Raw genomic sequence first — 22304 nt, forward strand, 5'->3', positions numbered from 1 at the left:
AGAAGGGCCCTTTCGTGAGCTGAAGAGGTCTATTCTATGAGCCGAGGAGGGCCCTTTCTTGAGCCGAGAAGGAAACTTTCATGAGCTGAGGAGGTCTCTTCCATGAGCCGAGGAGGTCTCTTTCATGAGCCGAAGAGGGCCCTTTCATGATCTCTGGTGGTCTCTCCCATGAGTTGAGGATAACCTTTGCAGGAGCCGAGGCGGACCCATCCATGAGCTGAGGAGGAACCTTCGATGAGCCGAGGAGGTCTCTTTCATGAGCCGAGGAAGGTCTTTTGTAAGTACAGTATGGGGCAGAGCTTTCCAGGGCACTGTCGCGCCCTGAATAGACCAGTTCATGCTTGCTGCCGAGAGCCAGGAAACAGGAGTGCCAGGGTACCTACAACCAGAGATTGAAGCAATGCCTTCGGAGGTCTGTGACCTGGAAGGAGCTCTTTGGCCCTGGACAAGCCTCTAAGAGCTGTCCCCCACCCGAAACCTCAGGATGGGACCTCAGGTGAGGCAGCCGCAGAGCGATGAATCCTGCCCCTTCAAACTTTGTGGAAACACACAATATCTTACATTCCCAACAATCAGGTTTTCGCTCTAAGCATTCCACCAAAACAGCTCTCATCGAACTAACTGATGCTATCAAACATTTACAGGATGAGGGGAAAAACGCGGTCCTGATATTACCCGATTTATCGGCGGCGTTCGATACTATCTCCCACAAAATTCTTATTGATAGACTGAGAACAAGTGGAATAACAGATAGGGCCCTCGACTGGATAAGCTCTTTCCTGTCAGAGAGAACTCAAATTAGATCACTGGGGCCTTTTCTCTCGAAGGAGAAAAGCATTACCTCAGGAGTTCCCCAAGGCTCCATCCTGAGCCCTCTACTTTTTAATATTTATATGGCGCCCCTTATTTATCTTTTCGAATCCTATGGGATACTGGTAACATCATATGCTGATGATACCGAACTGATTGTATCACTCAACAAAAATTCCACAATGTCCGAACAAAATTTTCAGAATTTCCTTACTGATGTCTTCCAATGGATGAATAATAATCATCTTAAATGCAATTAAAGTAAAACTGAAATACTGCCCATTGGGATAAACTTTACTTTCAGCTCCAGCAAATGGTGGCCTAAGGGTGCCACTCCGCCTCCCAGTTCAGTAGAGGTGGCCAGAAATCTGGGCATTCTCTTTGACTCGTCATTGTCCTTTGACCACCATGTTAGGAGTGTAGCAGGAAGTTGTTATAACATCATAAAATCATTGAAGAAATTCTTTGACTTTCTCCCCACTGAACCAAGAAAATCTGTGGCGGTTGCCCTCATACTTTCCCGCCTCGATTATTGCAATGGCCTGATGGCAGGGATAAAAAAGCAAACGCTAAAAAAACTACAAAACGTTCAACACGCAGCTGCACGACTGGTATTAAAACTGCCCAGAAAATCCTCAGCATCTGCGGCCCTCAGGACATTGCATTGGCTCCCTCTCCATAAAAGGATTCTCTTTAAAATCGTATTGACCTCCTTCAGAGCACTAAACAACGTTGGCCCTAAATATCTCTCAAAAAGATATACGCGTTACAATCCCACCAGAGTGTTGAGATCAGCAGGCTGTAACTTAATCAATACTCCCACCTTTCACTATAAAACCAAAGGTGGTAAAACTCTCAGTGTCCTGGCTTCCGGGGCATGGAATGCTATGCCAAAGGAGCTAAGACTATTAGATCGAGAAGCTCCTTTTCAAAAACAACTTAAAACTTGGCTATTCAACTTGTCAGATGCATATGTATTGGCCGCCATCTAGTTCCCTCCTCCACTGACTTCCTCGCTTTTTAGCGCCAGGATGCTCCTTTCGGAGCGACAGTTTGCGCTTTATAAATACCGAATAACAATAACAATAGCAAAGAGAGCAGCAGGGAGGTGGAGCTATCGGTGTGCTGGCTGCCCCCCTTCGGAACTCACTGCAGCTTCCTGTGCAAGAAAACCCCAAGGCAGCTCTTCAAGGAGGCCTGTCTCACATGCACACTGAGGTATATCAACATATCGACTACGGAAATATCGCGCTTCAGGGATATCACAGCAAACACGCAAAAACAACAATACTATGGTGAAGATAAGTATACGTAGGCATCACAGATTTACCATGCTTAACACCAGATCTTCATTCGTATTTTGAATATGTACATATCATCAAGGTACAAGTATGTGCAGGTGAGTAAACTTACACTTACCTGTATATACACCTTGTCAATATTTTGGTTGTCGATATTTTTGATCATTTATTCTTGTAGCCTGGTATTTAAAACTTGATATTCTGGAACCATACCACATACACCAGCCCCCTCACCAGCTCTCCCCCCTCACAGCTACTCAGACTTGTGTCTGCCCCATGACCTCCCTTTTTCTGTGTGGACATGTTTACATTTCTAAACAGTAAAAAAGAATGGTTTTGTTTTTAAGAAAAAGCATAGCACCACAACTATTAGAGACTGAAATAAATAGACAACATGCCTATGCCCTAAAAGAGAAAGAAAGTTACAAAGAAAGTATTCAGCAGGATTATTTCACACACAATACTCCATCCTACCTCCCTCGCCTCAGTTCATTACATTATAAGACAGTACTGACTCCACAGCACAACCAATCACACACTTAGGGGCCTATTAGTATGGTGGGCGGATCGCCCCCGCTGGGTCAGCGGTAGCCTCCGCCGGCCCGGTGTGGGCGATCCACCCCCGAACCATGCCAGAATGACCCCCACCATATCAGGATGGCTGGGGGGTTTGCGGCGGATGGGAAGACCGTTCGCAGCTTTTCCGCCCAACTGGGCGGAACAGGGGCTGAATATGGTGGCAGTGTCTGCTAGACACCGCCATCCATATTAACATGCAGGCGGAGGAAAACCTTTCCATGGTGGCTGCACCTCTGGCGGGCGGTCCCATGGGCCATTGCGGTGGCTGGCTGACTTTGTCCGCCCGCCATCGTAATAGACCTCTTAGTTCCCTGCCCAATAAAAAAACACCCTCCCCCACCCTCCATATCTGCCAGCAACGTGCAAGGCAGTAGCAACATTGTGTTCCTTTTTAAATGTCTTTATGATGCAGAGAGGCACCAGGAGGCTTGCTGACCCCCAATGATGCCGCCACCCTTCTAGACAGCTTTCTGTGAGGCAGGAAGGACGCGTGTATTCTCTGAGATAACCAGGATAGCGTCCGGGTAGCTCGGGGGCGATTGATACTCTCATTCCAGGTCAGGAGAGAGCGAGTCGGTGGGTCTGGAGCTCAGGCCTCGTTTGACGCATATGAGTGCCCGTGTAAGTTGCACTATTTTTAATGAGGCACTTTTGCTATTTACAAGTATTTTATGTCTTAGAAGAGTCTGATTAGAGGCAGGTGAGCTGAAGGGGGCTGAGTGGTGCACATCCCTGGCTGGGTCAAGGGCACTTTTGGAGAGTTTTCCCTTTCATAGTATGGGCTATTTCAAGGGGCTTGACAGCGCCTTAGGCCCATTTTTAGAGGAGAAGTTGCATCGCTCTTGAACCACGTAATGTGGTGCAAGTGCGACACAAGTCCAAAATGCGATTTAGGAACCACGCAGGGCCACCGTCCATGGCCTTGAGTGGCTTCATAAATTTGGAGTGACGCAACGCAGCACGAATGATCCGCTGCCTTACTCTACCCTGGGAAGGCGCTCCATGGGCATCGCACGGGTGTTCCCAGGCAACAACCATGGTTTCTGATGAATTTCCAGATTTACCAAAAGTGGAAGACCTGGGACTGCGGCAAAAAGATACGCCTTCTCAGGAAAGCGTAACGCGGAGAAATATCTTTATTTCTCCTTGTTACTTCCTCTATTTGTGCTGCATTTGGCACCATGGTGGACGGGTGCCTCAGTTGGTGAAACAGCGCCAGCGCAGGGACACTGATATGTCCATCTGTAAGGAAACTTGTGCTCATGTAAAGCGCTCTGATTCCTGAAATCTTCGGGTCGAGTTCGCGCTACATAAAACTCTAAAAATTGTTGTTTTTTTTAAAAAGGCAGAAATGTGCCATGTTCTTTTAAATACGGTACATTCCTGCCCTTACTCTGTAACGCAGCACAGCAAGATGACTTTCTGCGCGGCGTTGAGTTACTTGGCCATACATATGACCCTCAGTGCTCTGAATTATCCTGGGCTTGCTCTGGTCTTGACCATGGAGGGCAAGAGGGGTGCACAGAAGAGACATGTATTCCATCTTCTCTGTGGGTGTTGAAAATATTCAGGAGAGGTTACCTTATAGACTACGTCACTTGTCTTCCATACTAGGGGACCCTCCTAACTCCTGATCCCTGGGATCAAGTGAAGCATCAGTCCCTGTGGGAGAGGACTTGAGCATTATGGAGCAAAGGGGCAATAATACCAGCGCCACAGGAGCAGCTAGGAAGGGGAGTATATTCTATTCTTTTGATGGTTCAAAAGGTCTCAGGATCTTCCCGCCTCCTCTCTTCTGCTTTCTGTTCCGTCCAGGCGCCGGGAAACCCTTTTTGGGTAGCTGTTGCGCCTTATAAATTCAATAAATAAATAAATAAATACATAATAAATAAATGAAGGCTAGTGCTGGATTTAAAGAAGGTGAATTATCGGGAGGAGACAACTCGCTTGAAGATGGTGACGTTGCAGCAGATCATTCATATGACTTCCAATCACAAATATCTCTCCGCCGTAGAGCTGCATGACGCATACTTACTCATCCCGATCCACGAACGTCACCAAAAATATTTGCTCTTTGCTGCCGGCAATCTGTATTTCCAGCTCAAAGTTCTCCCTTTTGGTTTAAAATCAGAGCAAGGGCCTTCACAAAGGCGCCACTGGTAGCATTACTTTAACTACCAGCTGGTTCTCTCAGGATCAGGTGATCGTAGTCGCGAGGCATCGATCAGACGATACATTAGTGACGTTTCCGGACAAGAAGGTTCACAAGATCCAAACTTACATCTCAAGTCTTCTCTGCCTCAGCTCTCCCACTGCAGCAGATTGGTTACTGGTCCAGGGGGATCTGGCAGCAACAATATTTCTAGTCTCTTGGGCCAGGTTCCTTCTCCACAAGATCCTGAGATAACCCCTGAGTCACTGGAGACCTGTATCGCAGAACTTCAATCTTCGTATCTCTCTTTCTCCAGTATTGGTTCAGGAGATACAGCGGTGAATTGATCCCTGGAATCTGTTGAAGGCTGTTCGCCTATCACCACCTTCATCCGTAATCATAAACACAGATGCCAGTTTGGTAGGATGGGGAGCCTGGATGGAAAGCCAGCAGATTTAGGGGCGATGAACTCTTTCTCAAAGACTCCAAGGGGAGGGAATCGAAAGCCATACTTCTAGGTCTGACACCATTTTCCCCAAATCCAGGGGGCAAGAGAGTGTTGATCAGAACAGACAATATGACACATGGGGCCATATGTAGGAAACCTAATTGCGCTCGCAAATGCTGAAATTCGCAGAAAACGCAATTAGGGCAGTGTGCTATGTGGTACATAAAATCCCACGTGTAAAATAAGGAATCGCAAAATTTGTGATTCCTTATTTTGCTATTGCATTTAAGGAATTGCAAATTGCGATTCCTTAAATGCAATGTAGGAAGCACCCAAGTTGTGCGACTTTTGGCTTAAGGAATCCCAAAATACCACCAACTTCAGGTTGGTGGTATTTTGCGATTTCTTTGAAAAATGCAGTTTTGGGCATTTTTCCAAGTGCCATGTGGGTCACATACATGCCCTTAGGGCATGTATGTGGGCCACATGTACACACATGTCGATTTCAGGGGTGCAAAAGGGTGTTCTTTTGACACCCTTACAACCCTGAAATTGCATTCTCAATCTGCGATTCTCTAGTTGAGAATCGCAAATTGAGAATGTCTTCCCACTCATTCCTATGGGCCTTCTAGCCCGTAGGAATGAATGAGAAGGTATTCCTTATTTGCGAATCTAAATTTGCGATTCGCAAATAAGTAATAAGTGAGATTCGCAATAAAATTTGCTAATCCTACCTACATTTCGTTTTGCGATTCTCTAATTGCAACTCCCTAAAAATCGCAATTTGAGAATCGCGAAATGAAAATTACCTCCATATGCCCCAAAGTCATTTATCAACAGGTAGGTGGGGTTGAGATCAGTCTTGTTTCCAAGATTGCTTACCAGCTCAATTCTTCAAGTACATAGAGGTGAATGGTTTCCATCTCGGTAATTCATATTCAGGGGGTGCTGAACTCGACTGCGCAAGATCTGAGTAGGATCATACCTGCCTCTCAGGAGTTTTTTTTTAATCCCCTGGTGTTTGCTCAGTTTTCTGAATGTGGGTCGCCTAATAATGGATCGCGGTGCCTCTCCTCACAACTCTTCTTTGACAGTCTTTTGTAGAAGGGGGAAGGAGAAGGGAACTTGGGGGGAGCATCCTTTCTCTTCCCCTGAACCAGGGCATCCTCTAAGCATTTCCTTTACGGAAAATGGGCTGCATTAAAAAAAAAGGCTTAATTTAAAAGCAATCACCGACATGGTAGTCTGCTGACCCCAGCAGGTCACATCCCTGTGATTTCAGGGATTCCTAATGTAATGCACATTGCAACCTGACTCATTAATATTCATGAGGTACGTCGATTTGCGATCCATTAGGAAACACTGAACAAATAGCGATTACCAAATTGTGATTCGAATATATTCGCAATCAGGTCATCGCTAGTTGAATTAATGATAAGCGTGGCCCTAGAGATCAAGTAGGCGGCTATCAGGGCCTTCAGAAGCTCATGGGGAAATCTTAGGGTTGATGAGGGGTTAGTTCAGCAGTTATTTAGGGGTTTAATAACATTCATCCTCCTGCAGAGCCTTTACATCCCTCTTGGGGTCGCCGTCTGGTGCTAGAAGCGCTAAAAGGCCTGCCCTTTGAGTCTTTAGAACTAGTGGATATTAAACTGCTGACATTAAAAACTGTATTACTGGGAGCAATAAAACCACAAGAAGTCTTTTTTTTTTCCCTTATTTGCCTCGTTTACACCATACCGATAACTATTCCAACCAGGGGTAACCAACCTCATTTACTGAAGAAAGGAAATAAGATGAGAGTTAATCTGCTAATTTGGAAGAGGTGAGGCTGCACAGCCTTCAAGTTAGTAAACGCGTCTTCATCTCTGTACAGGGTGTCCTCCTTTGGAGACTCAACCTCTAAGCCAATCCGTTCAGCCACTTAGCAGATGGATTTGATTTTTGATCTCCTTAGCAAACAAACCTGCCCCTCTACGATTTCAAATTGAAATCACAGAACGGTGTCAGGGGAGGTTTATTTTAAATATTCCCGATAAACCTGAGACCACTAATTCTGAGGTTTTTGAGCATTTATTCTGTTTAGTTTTGATAATTCAAAAAGACATTCATAAATCAATTGGACATGGTTTTTAACCCCTTGGGCGCGGCCACGATTCTGCGCCTGTGCAGCCGTTTCGAAGAGTGGGCGGGTTCATGACGGCCCCCAGCCGTCATCAGCACACGAGCACTGTGATGCATGACGGACGGGGACCGTCATCAGCACGCAAGGGGTTAAAAGGAAACACCACATTAGTAAATCACACAATTGCAACACTTGTATACGTGATTCAGAACCATTTCTTTTGTGAGACAATATATACTACGAATTCAAAGCAGGACGATTAGTGTCAGGCTCTCTGGCAGAGTTTCAGGGGTTGAGCCATGTAGGGCTCCCACTTGTCCAACTTCCTTTACATTTTGTCAACAATTATAGAGTGATGCAGTTCAGGGTTCTTTCCTCTATGACAAGAGAAGAGAATGGGTTTGGATGGGAGTCAGGAAGAAATGGCGCTCAGCGGATACCTGGTACATGGGTAGTGTTCATGGATGGAGCTGGTACGGTGCAAACAGGTCAGGGGAACAAACCCGGCAAAAAGCAGCCCCTGCCAAGATAGAGAAAGTATCCCCTAACAAACAATTGTAAAGAAAGGCCTGTGCACACCTATATACGTAATACAATTCTCAAGTGAGAACCCAATGTGTCTTGGTGAAAGTTCAATACATAAGGTCCGAATCCAGCGTCGTAGAGTGTATATATATGATCCGCTATCTGGATGATGACCCGAGCTCCGTGCACATATCCGTGCATTTCACCTACTCGCCCAGCGCCGCGACGTTTCGAATTTTCAATTTTCTCCATCACAGCCCTGAAGAGTCACAGCCCTCACAGGGTGTGACGAAACACGTGTCGGCTAATCGTTCCCGTATGTACTGATCTACAATGAACCATTAAATATATATATACACTCTACGACGCTGGATTCCGACCTCATGTATTGAACTTTCACCAAGACACATTTGGTTCTCACTTGAGAACTGTATTATGTATATCCTCTTCCATGCTCATGACGAGCTGAGCTCGTCATGAGCCACGGCGCTCCGGTGCTCATGACGAGCTCAGATCGTCATGAGCGGTGGAACGCTCACACGCGGGGATAATTCCCCTGCTGTGCTGAGCGTTCCATGGCAGGTAATGCACCTGTGACGAGCTGAGCTCGTCATGAGCACAGGAGCGCTGTGCCCTCGTCATGAGCATGCGGGCGACGTGCGCGCCCCCTCCCCCCAGCACAGCAGGAAATTAACCCCCGCAGCGAAGGGGATATACGTGTGCACAGGACTTTCTTTACAATTCTTTCCTCTATGAAGTGAATGAAGGAGAACTGCATATCTCATATATTATTTAAGTACTGTGCATTCTCTTGATGTTGTTCTGAAATACCTTTCATACATCTGATAGTGTAATGAATTCGAGCAAGGGGAGGGACGATGAGCTAACGCTTCAATTAATTACCGGTAATTGCATTTCTCCGAGTCCTATCCCTCGCTTCAGTTCATTACTTACCTCCCTGCCGCTCTCTCCTCTCAGGGCCACATAGGTATGTTGTGTCTGTTGCTTTCTGCAAAAACAGGACGTGTGGGGGCGTTTCGATACTGGTAATTAAATGTGGTGACTGGTGGTGTCTGTGGAGGCAAGACTGCAGCAAAGTGTAATGAATTGAAGCATGGGTGTATTTCTAATAATGCAGTGCAATTGCCTGTAAGCAATTGGAGGGTTTCCAGTCCCCAGGATTCATGTATCTGTTCTGATTTCATTTACATACTTTGTCCCCCCAATGCAGAAGGTAAGACTAGGCCCAGCTGAAATGCATTCTTCCATTTGAAGCTTTTCCTTCCATTTCACTATCTGAAAATCAGTTCCAAACCAGTAGCCACAGCCTTTTGTAACCAAAACTTACTTGTCAAATATATCACTATATCCCTTTTCAGAAGAATAGCTCCCTATGGACCTCTGCTCTCAGCGCTATGAAGCGGCTCTTAGATGATGTGGGAGGTATTTTAGGCATTGAAATAAATGCATCGATAAAACTTGGGGTTATCCTGAATGTTTCATGTACAGTCGATTATACAATTGACACTCATTTGTTGACGCCTTTTTAGACGATCAAGGGTTATGTTAAGTTTCTGGAGTAACCGCCCTTCTTAACAAGCAATGTCCTTGTTTTTTGGATGCATTACACAGATTTTAATGGCCAAATTGGATTTTACATGATAAAGGCCCTTCAAATGATATGTAATAGTTATGTTGATATAGGTAGAAAAAAATCACTTCTATCTGAATAAGTGATGCCAATTTCATACTTGTCCGAGTGAATGCGCCCTTAGCATTTCCGATAACAATGTATAGCGTATATTGTAAACCCCTGCCCCATTCACTTCAATGATTATGTTTCAATATTAACCTTCGTCTCTTCTCCATCTTGCTCCAGGTCCTCACCGTCAAGCGCTTTGAAATGAACGGCTTGCCCAAGGCGGTGCCATTAAGTCTACCTTACCAAGACTTCAAGAGGGATCTATCCCCCAGCAAGGAGCAGCTGAGAGTTCCCCTAAGGATTAAAAGGGTTGAGTTCTCCACGGTGGTCCTCACGGCCCCCTGCAGCCTGCCAGGGCCCCTCATTGAGATCAACGGGCAGGCTGATGAAGACGAGGAGGAGGACGAGGAGGAGGAGGAGGAGGAAGAGGAAGAAGAAGTGGATGCGGAGGACGAGGAAGGGGCTTTCTTAGGAGACGAGGTGGACCTGCACAGTGGATCCAGCAGCGAGGTGAGCCAGAAGAGCACAGAACGCAGCCAGGACGGCGCACCATCCACTCTCCTCGCCGATGACCAAAAGGACTCCAAGGGTCGGGCTTCAATGGCAGACAATGATTTGGAACTGGAGGAAGGCTCAAAAACCCTGGTGCTCTTCTCACCTGGAGACATGAAGAAGTCTCCTGTAACTCACGACTTGATTCCCGATGTTGATCTTGGGACTCTTGCTGCACTGACGCCCCAGAGCGAGAGGCCCCAGCCCACGGTGAGCCAGTTGGATGTATCCGAGCCGGGGACATTGTCCTCAGTCCTAAAATCAGAGCCAAAGCCACCTCTTGCCCCGGCTACCGCCTCCTCCCCTTTTACCAAAGTTGAGCGCACGTTTGTCCATATTGCTGAAAAGACTCACCTTAACGTCATGTCTTCCAGTGGTCAGATGGTGAGGCACGAAGACTACTACCCCTCCGGCCAGGTTGAAGAGCCAATCATGGAGGAGGAGGTAGACAAATACGAACTCTTAAAAGAAAATGGAAGTATTAACTCGGCTGTGGAAGTCGGTGAGATAGAGAGCTGTAATTCTTTTGCCAATCACATAGAGAACTCCGCAGATCTGGTGGAAGGACCCGTCTTGTCCAATGGCTTCGGCCTACCCGAAGAACATATCCACAGCGACAGCTTGGAGATTGTTTCCAAAGAAACAGGGAAGTTAATGTTGGAAGAACAGAGATTGGACACAACGGGTCTTCAAACAGAAAGCCTTATTACCGCAGAGATATCCCGAGGACACCTGAAACAGGGCCTGCCGAGAACTTTGAGGTCCAAATTTAAAAGCCGCATCCCTGTGCTGTTCTCTGAAGAGGAGACAGGCTCGGACCTCTCTGGCTCTCCCCCTGCCAAGGAGCGGTTCCTCAGGAGAGCCAAGCAGCCTGACCTAGCACGATTAGTGATGGAAAAGAGGCAGAATCGGCTCATCAGGATGTCCTCGGGGGCTTCCTCCTCAGCCTCCTCCAGCGACGAAAGGAGGTGCCCCTCCGAGACCCTCTCGACCACAGGCTCTGAAGAGGACACCCACCATTCTGAAAATGTAGGGAAGACCACTCACCTGAGAAGAGAAGATTCCATGTCAAGCACAAAGAGCAGGATCCCACGGCCCGTCACGCCCACAAAGATGACATCTGCAGAGTGGAAGGGCAGTGGCCACACACCGACCCCCTCGCCAGCCCTGGAGCCAGCTCCTGCATTGAGGTAATACCTGTGAGATTGTAATTTTTTTCTTTTTTATGTTTTTTTTTCTTTTTTTTCTTTCTTTTTTTTCTTTTTTTTTATGTTCTTCTTTGGTATCAGTCCTGGCACTCAACCAGTGCCTTCAAGAGCTTATAATTGAATCCAGAGAAATATCCTGCATGTACGGGTCTGTCTTAGAAGGATAAGGCTGTATACATGCTGTCATGGAATTATATCTAGCTCTGCTTTTGGGCTCACATGTAGACCTCCTGTTTAAGACCCCTCTCGCCACACTTACTGACCACCTTTACTCGGTACTCCTTTTGTGACGGTCTTATAGGCCTCTCTCCACCCTGTCAATGTTTCTAAGTGTAACAGCCTGGTGATTAGTGAAAGGTTTGTTTACTAGAGACCTCATAAGCAGGGTATTTCGTAATAAAATGATTGATTTATGTTTGTGTAGCTCAGACGTTATCCCATGAGGATATCGAGCGCGTCACATGGGAACGCGTTAGTACATCATCTAGGGTAAATGAGGAGTATAATACATGTTCTCACACTTTCATAGGCAGGTAGAAATGTCAACATTAAACGAAGAAGATGCTCAATTTGCAAATACATTAATTTGATTCAGTAACAGCATTACTTTCAGCCAGCGGGAGACGAAGGAGGTAGTCAAGTGTATTTCACATACAGTATCAGTGAATACAGAAATGTGTGTAGGGAGGAAGGGTAGGATAGAGGAGAGTGAGCAGGACAGGAAATGACATCATGGGCATTTAGAAGCAATGTCCAAGAGAGTCAGAAGAAGATAACCTTAGATGGTTGACAGTCCGGTGGGAGGGAGTGTCCTGTGGTAGGGGCGGTCACTTCCTGTGAACTCTTGCTAAAGCGTCTTGCTTTTGAGGAAGGCTGTGGATTTTGTTGGAAGGCCTGTCAGCATCTGTTCGACTCATGGTCACCAGAGATACCCATTTTATTTTGCCAGATTGAGTGAAAAGCCTTAGAAAACAACTAATACTGAAAGAATACCAGTACCTGTTAATGGGAGAAGAGATGAGTCATGTATGATAGATCCCAGGCTACTGATTTAACCCCTCCCATGCTCATGACAAGCTCAGCTCGTTATGAGCCACGGTTCCCGTGTGGTCATGACGAGCTCAGCTCATCATAATGGTCAGAACGCTCACAGGCGGGGCTAATTCCCCTGCTTGCTGAGCGTTCTGAGGAAACGGGTGTGGCCGTGACGAGATCAGCTCGTCATGAGCACACGAGCACCGTGGCTCATGACAAGCTGAGCTCGTCACGAGCACCGGGGCACTGTGCGCGACCCACGCCCCCCAGCACAGCGGGGGAATTACCCCTGCGGCCAAGTGGTTAAAGTAACTTTTGAGTTCTATATTATATTGTATTTTGTGTATCCACTACAGCATTTCTCTTTTTCCCTTGCAGGCATCACCCACAGAGACCCACCAGCCGTGCTACTGGAACAAACATACACACAGACCATCAGCCCAAGCAGACGCCAGCCCGAGAGCCTACAATGTCTGCCTCCCCTCCGCCTCGCACCACCTTGCGGAGGCCCAGCTTCGGCTCACCTCGAAGCCCTGTGCCACCAACCCGAAACATCAGTGCTTTTCCCCGGAGCCCATCCCTAACCAGAACAGAAACCCCATCTCCCGCTCGGCAGCGAAGGCAAGCTCCCCTACCTCCACGGTTGCCTTCTCAACCAAGGGCTCAACCCTTGACGGCCAATGGGAACACTCCTGCATCACCCAGCATTGGGAGCAAAGGACAGAGGCTCAGACCCATCTCCCAGAGCCCCACAACCAAAGGTAGACCTGTGGCCAGTGAAGGAAGGGCCGTGGCCAGGTAATGTCTGTCTGAGGTCAGGTGAGGCCAACTATACATCTCAACTCCACTGAAAATGCTGCATCACAGGGCTGCGAAGGAGCTGGCAGCTGTCACTCCTGTGCACGTGCACGCCACAAGTCTTACAGGTGGATTCTCAGCATCCGGATACCCTGACTCAGTTCCGCAGGACACAAGAGAGAGGATTGCAGAAAACAGCTGCCAAGGAAGCGTGGAACACGGTTGCAATGATCATAGTACCCACTCTCCAGCACTCTCTGCCATGCACACCTCTCCTCTTCCGTATCACCATTTCACCATTAGGTTATACCACCAAGTGTTGGAGGAAGGTTTTAGGGGTCCAGAATAGTCGAATAGGCACCCGATGTTTTGTAAGGCTATGACTTTTGTTCATATGTATCATGTGTAAGACGCGACAGCTTAGAGTAGCAAAGAATATTGCCTTGACAATGCCACCCCAAAAAGCCCTTAATCGGGACTCCCCCTCTGGAGACCCAAGCCACAAGATTGACCCCATGGGTGTGCAACTGTGCACAAATATTTGCCTTTTTATTTTTGCTTCGATAGCTTTAAGCGAAAGCATTTGGATTATCCTGGAAAATGTATCTTCCTTAATGGTCATTCTCTGCAGAGTGGATGCTTTTAGTTCTTATCCATTTTAAAATTAAAATTGTTAAGGAAAACTCTGAGCGGCAGCAGCTGGCGGCACCAGGTTAGTCAGCTGGTGCAGGTTGAAAACATGTGAAAGAACATGTTCTAGAGGCACATTCCCATCTCCAGGAATTTTTTACCTTATGCAGTTTGGTAACTGAGCAAGGTAAATTCAGCTCTGTTTTATGAAATTTGCACAGTCTCAAAGTGTATACCCCCTGGCCACATACACCTCACACCCAGATCAAAACTGTGGGGAATACATAGAATGTATATCTGCCCCTTGTCCTTGGGGAGAATATGTCCCATCGAAGACTAGAATCCATCTTGCCAGCTGCGGCCAAGTATCCCAAGCCATTCTGTTCTAGAGAGCTGCCTGGTTGTTGCCCTCACACTAAGTGCCGTGGTAGGCATGTGTCTGGCACTCACCCAGCTACTCTCCTGAGGGGAGTGAGACTTCCAGTAGAGCTTGTCTCACTGAGACCTTCCTCCTGCCTGTCAAATTCAGGACATCTCACGCATCCATAGGGAACCCCAGAGTAGGCAAGTGATGGGTTTCCAAAGGGAAATCCCTGGTCAGAAAAAAGGTTTACTGCCATCTTCTGCATGGTACCACTTGACACGAAGGGCTTGTATTCTGCAGGTGGATACGTGATGATACAGGAGGTCTGATGAGTATACAGGGCTCCTTCCTTGGTCATCCATCTTGATACAGGTACTGGGTACAATACACACAGGTCCAGAGGCAGAGAGATGGAATTAGTTCATATTTTGTGTCCAATGGTTAGTACAATGTCAGAAGAGGTGGTGGCGGCATCTTTGAAGCATTGCCTTCTCAAACATTTGTAAGTTATCTGGTACCATCACGGCTAAGATGACCTCAAACATATTTACGATGCTGCGGAGTCTGCTTGTATGAGGAATGCCTTGAGGTGTATGGGCTGAGACTCTGGCTTGAACAAGGGAACGGTAAGGTGACAACCAGGGGACAGGAACACAACCAATAACATGATCAATCGGATGGAGGGGACACCACAAAGGGTGCTGTGATCTTTTGCAGCTGGAGAATCTCAAGAGATAGAAATGTAACTAGGTAAATCGTAGATACCTCACATAAAAATTGCATTGCCAGGTAATTAGTTATGGTGAAAAATCTCTATTGCATAAAGATGGCAAACATATACAGCAGTCCATTTTAACCTCAATTTAAATCCTGTTCAACTGTAAACATCACGAAAATCAGGCATTCATTACGATCTTTGCTTCCCCATCGCATGCGATGTAGACGTATGGGCTTGGGTGAATCGTACCTTCTTAGTACTGCTCACTCCTAAATCCTAAACCTTTTTAGACATCAATAAAATCAGGCAGGTGTCTGGAATCACACTCTGTTGTTCTCTTGCAGCACTCGGTGTGACTCTAGTAAGCACCAGACTCGTACCCTGCCACATGGATAGATGGTTTTTAGAGCCTCCAAGCACTGCTTGTAAGGGCAACACTAACAGTTACACAAACATGACCTCTTTACTGTTTTCGGTTGCAAGCTTTCTTGAATCTCATCTGCCAGAGGAACTGGTGATCAATGTATTTTCTTGTTGTTTGTAATTAGTCCATTAATTCCTGAGAGAGAGAGACTTGCCCAGTTGGCCCATAAGGGCATTTATGTATGACTGGATAGATGTTTGAATGTAGTACAGGTATAGGGTGAACCTAGCTGGAGGCAGCGGAGCGCTGTATTGGTATAATCTGATATTTCCCCGGTTACGGGGCCAACAGAAGGGATGTATGTTGTTTCAACGCATGCTATTACAACGCATGCCTTTACGACGCAAGTTTTACAACGCGAGTCGTTACAACGACTTGCGTTGGGGGGCGCTGGATAGTGAATAATTTAATTTACTATTCCAACTCCAGTCCCCGTGGATAGTAGGGAAGGTGTTGGATAGTAAATTAAAACTATTCCCTATCCTAGAGCGCCCCCCAGCGCAATTCGTTGTAAAAGTTGCGTTGTAATGGTTGTGTCGTAAAGGCAACTCGTTGTAAAAGTTGCGTTGTAAACGCTGTTCCCCAACAGAAGACAATCTAGTCAGAACAAACAGCAGTGATTTCAGGATGAGATTCTTTCTGTTGTGAACTTTCCTCCAGGTCATCATCCGAAGAGTCACACGTTGACACTTCACATCGTTGAATCACCCCAGTCTGGGGGTGCAGCGTCAGTCCCCACATCACAGGCTTCACACACCATGGGACACTGCATCCCAGCATCTTAGTTTATTTATTTATTTATTTATTTATTTTTGAGATTTGTAAAGCGCTCAAATACCAAAGGGGTGTCTCGGCGCTACGGACAACAGCGAGTGCTAGCAGGTAAGTTATTGATTGAATAACCAGGTTTTAGAAATTTTTCTAAATGTCAACAAGGTTAGTGACGGCATTCTTGCCTTTTCCTGACATTATCAGACGCAGTGGTGGAATGATCAGCCCAGATCAGGTGCCTCGTCCACCACCATGTATGGTGAAGTCAAGCGTGGAGTTTAGTGCAGTCCGGCTTTGCCCCTAGGATACACCAAATAGGGTAATCATACTGCCGGAGGTGCAGAGTGTCTGATGGCTCCTCTGTGACCGCCTGCTTCTCACCGGGTTGTTAGTGTCAGGAGAGTGTAGAGACTTTATAGGGGTAGCCCGGAAATGCAGAGGATAGGCAGGTGTCTACGTAAGCCGAGAAAGAGTCGTAGCAGAAGAGACGGTATGAGCTGGACTTGTGTCCTCCCAAGGGGTGTCAGCCATGGAGGTGATTGGGGCACTGCCCTAGTGCCTAAGGCTGAGATTTAAACCCTATCAGGCAGGTAGAAGAGCACATTATAATATCCCTGGTAAAGAAGTTGCACTTAAAACCAATGCGACACAGCATTGCAGGTACTGCGCGACTGCAGCAAGATTCCGCATTGCAATGCCTTCGCGTTGAATTGTGACAAGCTCATAGAGGGAGAGCACAGTGCTCTTTCAAAGGGCGCGTCTAAGACTTTAAATTTCCTTTTAGGAGCTTTATTTAAGCATAGGGAAGATAAGATGGCAACCTCTTCAAAAGTCTTTGGAAATAATGTATAGCAGACCCCAACATCTACTGAGGCACCATCATACTAAAAAAACATTTTTTAAAGGGTACCAAACATTACTTTTTAAAACTCACACACATAGCATCATAATCTTTTATATAGGCTATTGTGGAAGTAAAACATATGTGCTCCACAATCTTGCTATTGCCTATGCTAGACAGTGCAAGTGGTAGCCAACAGTCCAAGTGACGTGGACAGTGACCTGGACATTGTACCACCATAAAGTCCCAGCCCACCTCACTTTGCTCAGGTTTCTTCTCATTCTCATGTCTTTTGTAGAGTTTTTTGTAAGAATCCCTCCTATCACAATTCTACATCCTTAAATCCTGGTGGATGTAAGAGGATTCTCCAGGACTTCCAGCTTCCTAAATTTCTATCCCAGGCTCTACCAAACAGTTTAAACCCACCTATGCATGACAGGAAGGACTGTGGGTGGTCTGTGGGTGTGTGAAAGTGAATCTCCATCTGGAGGTGTCTTGTATTGTTTCTGCGTATGTGCTTGGCTTCCGGTTGTTATGCTGGTTGTGTACCTTGTGCTAGTCCGTATGTGTTGCGTGTAAGACAGTAGCAAGGCCGCTGCCTGTTTTTCATGATCTGCAGGGAGCGATGGCACAAGGTTGGTGTAAAAGAAATGCATGCCTTCAGTGGAAGTACCAGACAAGACCTAAAGAACAGTTGTAGGGCTTAAGACCTCACCAGCCACTCCCCTAGGTCATATACTCAATATAAGTGCTCAAAAGTGTCCACTCTCCCATGGAGGTCTACAGATGGAGAAACCCTGTCCCTCTTACAAATTTGTACAACTCTTTCCAATCAAGACTATAGGAAAAGTGTCATATCCAAACACTATTAGCTGACAGTCTCTTTCTTCAATCCAAGCCATTTAGTGAGTAGATAGATATATACATATGTATTTCCATATTTATTCATTCAAGCCGTGGACAGCCCACGCGTCTGTGGACAGTATCTGAGGATAGAATCCAAGACCTCCACCTGTGTTCATCGTCTGATGTATTAAGCACTGTATCTAAGTGAACATTGACCAATGCCAAGATGCCACTTCTGGCCTGTCAACTCAACCAGGACTCCTGCCCACATCACAGCGGGCAAGAGACTGCTGCTGCTGCTGCTGGCTTCCAACAGCTTGACATATCTCATGGCGTCCATTAGGAAAGCAGCTCCGAACGTTTACACATCGCCAAGTAGAATGTAAAACCTTCAACCAGTAAGGAAGGACAAACGGGGAATACTGCGTGTGATACCCCCACAGTAACTGCATGGCAACGCCTCGCCATATCCCTGGCATGACCCGTCGAAGCTGGCGCAGAGGGCCCCGTCGACTGCAAAAACGCATCTCGCTTTGCTCCGGATTAGTCCCCACTTTTGCTCCACAAAGCTCGTCTTTCGCCCCGAAGGGATGGTGACATCGCTTGCGTGAATAATATTAAACTTATTGAAAGCCCACCTTGGATTTGTTCTTATACGGGATGCCTCCTCCTGCACCATTAAAGAATCGCCTGCCAGCTTTTGATATCTGTCTCTGTGTTTTTTCCCTTGTCTTGTTGATGTCTACTGAGAAGTGGTTGGGGGCAGTTTTGTTCTCTTCTGTTATGTGGTGTCAGAACTAAGGGAATGACAGAGGTGGGAGAGTGGAATGGGAAGCATCCTTTACACCGCAGTCAACACCACGATGTGCCTTTACACCGCAGTCACAACCGACTGCGACGTTACCACGTGTTCCTTTACCATGCAAGTTGGTAGAACAGCTTGCTTTAACCCCTTCACTGCGGCGGCTATTCCGCCGCAGTGCTAAGGGGGCGGGGCGGCCGCGCAGCGGGCGCATGCTGGTGACGGAACCGCTCCGTCACCAGCCGCGGTTGCACTGTGCTCATGACGGAGCGGTTCCGTCACGGCCCTGCCCGCTCAATGGAACGCTCAGCGCAGGTGCGGAATCCACGCCGCGCAGGCGTGCCGAGCGGGCCGTGACGGAACCGCTCCATCATCAGCACAGCGCGACCACAGCTGATGACGGAGTGGTTCCGTCACCAGCAGGGGAGGGGTTAAGGGGACACATTTTTGGGCTGGTGTTGGATTTTAAGTCCAACCCCTTCCCTACTGATCCACTGACTGTAGTTGGAATAGTATTTTATACTATTCCAAAGTCCAGCGCCCCCCTAAGGCAAGTCGTTGTTAAGACGTGCGTGGTAAAGGAACTCATGGTAATGGCACACCCGGTGTACTAACTGCAGAGTAAAGGAATGCACGGGAAATGCGTGCGGGGTTCCGTCATAAAACTGGGTGGAATTGTTGGGAAGGTGTTCATAAAGCGATGGGAATTTGACAAAGAAAGAAAGCGAAAGAGTAGAACACTCTTAACTTCTATGGTTCTGTAGGTCTTCCAGAGCCCGGGGGGTATTTATCACCTTCATTTAAATTGTAGTAAATAAGACTGCACTGTGACTTGTTACTGTGATCTGGAGGCAGAGGTGCCAGGGTCTTTAATAAAACTTCTCAACTCATGAGGGGTAGGCGGTGCGGCCCGCAATGACCGATGACAGATGTAACATCTTCTTTGTCCCTCTCAGTTCAGATCAAGTCCCTCTCAATGACTGTACACCTTTCATTGAGTGAGAAATGCTTTTCAAAAACTCGGTTCTCAAACTAAGTTCCTGTTCTGTAAAAATGTCCTTTCAGTTTCAGTTTCATCTTTATTCGGATATGCAGTATCCATAAAAGCACAGACATTTTTCAAATTTGCATTAAGCCATCAACTGATTTTAAAACCTACTTAAAGAAAAAACTTTAAAAAAACAGTTCAATAAAACATTGCATAAATATCACAGATAGGTTAGATAGCAGCTTCATATAATATAGGGCCGGATGTATCAAAGGTTTTTACCCATTCTGTGTCTATGGGAAAATGTGTTCATACATATGGCCCAAAGTGCCAAAGTGCAAGATGCAAATGTTTAGAAAAAGATGGCAACAGAGATGAACATGCCATTAGTCTAATCGGTCACATAAGAAACACATCAACTGCATTGCATAGAACAATTGGATGAGTCATCACCAGGTCATCTCTATAGTTGCAAAATAGCAGCGTCATGTGGGAAAGTGCAGATGTGCAAAAGTGCAGGAATGCAAAAAGGTCCGAAAAAATAGCAGCAGGAGGGAACAAACGTATTAGTTACCATACGTAATACTCTATTCATCCGATATCGATCATAAGACATATTTCCGTATTTAGGTGTAAAATCAAAAGGTGCACATAATACATCCTAGCCCACCGTTCAGTGTTCGATAGAGATGCGTGAGCGTATAGCCATTTTCAAAAAAGTACATACTCGAAATGTTAGATCTTCATCCCTAAGCTGAAGAATAGTTTCATATGCAACCTTGAAGTCCGTTATTCCACTGACCCTAAAAAACGGAATCAAAAGTTGCATACTGTACTTTTGATAAAAAGTACAGAAAAACTAAAAATGCAACAAGTTGTGTGAAGGAAGGATGGTGCACCGAAAGAACTGGTTCATAGATGGCAAAGTAATTTTGAAAAAGTTCCTTTATTTTAAATGTTAAAAAGGCCTCAGCCAACGCGTTTCGTCCCCAAGGGGACTTCGTCAGGGCTAGAGTGAACCGTTGGTTGTAATAGGTCACAAAGAAGTCGAGTTGTCACTCCTACAGCAACAGCCTAATCATTCAAGGTTATGCATAGGCAATATTGATCTTCCAAGTACGAAGAAACAGCAAGCGATGTGGCATCTATTAATCCTGTTCACCGCTATAGTAAAGGTCGCCCCATGTTAAGGGAATGTACTGGATTCGTAGTACCGCGCTTCAGCAAGTCCGAGATTCAAAGGGAAAAAATGCAACAAGGACTGCTTGCCTAGGTTGCCACAAGGGCAAGGCAGTTCCTTGATGTTGGGTTGATAGCCTAAGGGAAAACACAACCGATATTTTAATGAGCCAGATCTGAGGCGAAGAAGCAAGCTTCGCTCCCGGCGGGTAATGTCTCTTAAAAGATAATTGGCTGGTAAATAAGAGAGGGGACCGTCGTCGTCTGTCATTATTATGGAATGTGCCACTGATGCTTTAGTAAGCTCTTGTGCATATCTTGTGTCCCTATAATATTTATATAATGCTTCACGGAGAGATTTTTTGTCAATTCCATCTAAGTGATCTCGTTTATGGAAAAAAGTGACCAAGATTGACTTGCGTTAGACTTGCCTTTACTCCTGCGAGCCACGGTATGTCTCCTTCCTTGTCACATTTTAATCAATCAATCAATCAATACATTTGTAGAGCGCGCTACTCACCCGTGAGGGTCTCAAGGCACTGAAGGGAGAGGGGGGGTGCCGCTATTGCTCGAATAGCCAGGTCTTGAGTTGTTTCCTGAAGGTGAGATGGTCCTGGGTCAGTCGTAGGAGGGTGGTGAGGGAGTTCCATGTCTTGGCTGCTAGGTAGGAGAATGATCTTCCTCCGGTGGTGGTTCTGCGAATCCGTGGGACGGTGGCAAGGGCGAGGCTGGTGGAGCGGAGCTGGCGGGTGGGCGTGTAGAACGAGAGGCGGTTGTTGAGGTATTCGGGGCCCATGTTGTGGAGCGCTTTGTGTGCATGGGTGAGGAGTCTGAACGTGATCCTCTTGCTGACGGGGAGCCAGTGCAGGTTTCTCAGGTGGGCGGTTATGTGGCTGTGGCTGGGGATGTCGAGGATGAGTCGTGCGGAGGCGTTCTGTATGCGTTGAAGGCGTTTCTGAAGTTTGGCTGTGGTTCCTGCGTATAGGGCGTTCCCGTAGTCCAGTCGGCTGGTGACGAGGGCCTGGGTGACCATCTTTCTGGTTTCGGTGGGGATCCACCAGAAGATCTTTTGGAGCATGCGCAGGGTGTTGAAACATGAGGATGAGACTGCGTTGACTTGCTTGGTCATCGTGAGGGAGGAGTCTAGGATGTATCCCAGGTTGCGTGCGTGGTCCGTGGGTGTCGGTGCGGTGCCCAGTGTCGTGGGCCACCAGGAGTCGTTCCAGGCGGATGGGGATTGTCAGAGGATGAGGACCTCCGTCTTGTCCGAGTTGAGCTTCAGACGGCTGTGCTTCATCCATTCTGCGACCTCTTTCCTTACGTCCTATAGGTTGGCTTTGGTGGTGAGAGGGTCTTTGGTCAACTATTATTTCCCTTGTTAACGGGGCTGCCGGATTTTGCCAAACCTTCAGCTAAAACATGGCTGGGCAGGTCCTAATAACATCCTCTAAGTAAGATAATTTTAACTCGTTATGGCAGACAAAGGTAGATGATGAAATTGGTACC

General features: G+C 46.8%; 1 protein-coding gene across 1 annotated transcript in view; it reads left to right on the plus strand.

Annotated features, from left to right (window-relative positions):
• The window catches only part of TTBK1 (tau tubulin kinase 1), a 405906-nt gene extending 390093 nt beyond the window's left edge, over positions 1 to 15813 (plus strand). Inside the window, exons 14-15 of the mRNA XM_078647282.1 lie at positions 9820 to 11384; positions 12816 to 15813. Of these exons, the coding sequence (XP_078503408.1) occupies positions 9820 to 11384; positions 12816 to 13239 (1989 nt within the window). The 3' untranslated portion in view covers positions 13240 to 15813. The remainder of the gene's footprint in view (positions 1 to 9819; positions 11385 to 12815) is intronic.
• The last annotated feature ends 6491 nt before the right edge of the window (positions 15814 to 22304 follow it).

Source organism: Lissotriton helveticus, chromosome 6, assembly GCF_964261635.1.
Source record: "Lissotriton helveticus chromosome 6, aLisHel1.1, whole genome shotgun sequence".
Lineage (NCBI taxonomy): Eukaryota > Metazoa > Chordata > Amphibia > Caudata > Salamandridae > Lissotriton > Lissotriton helveticus.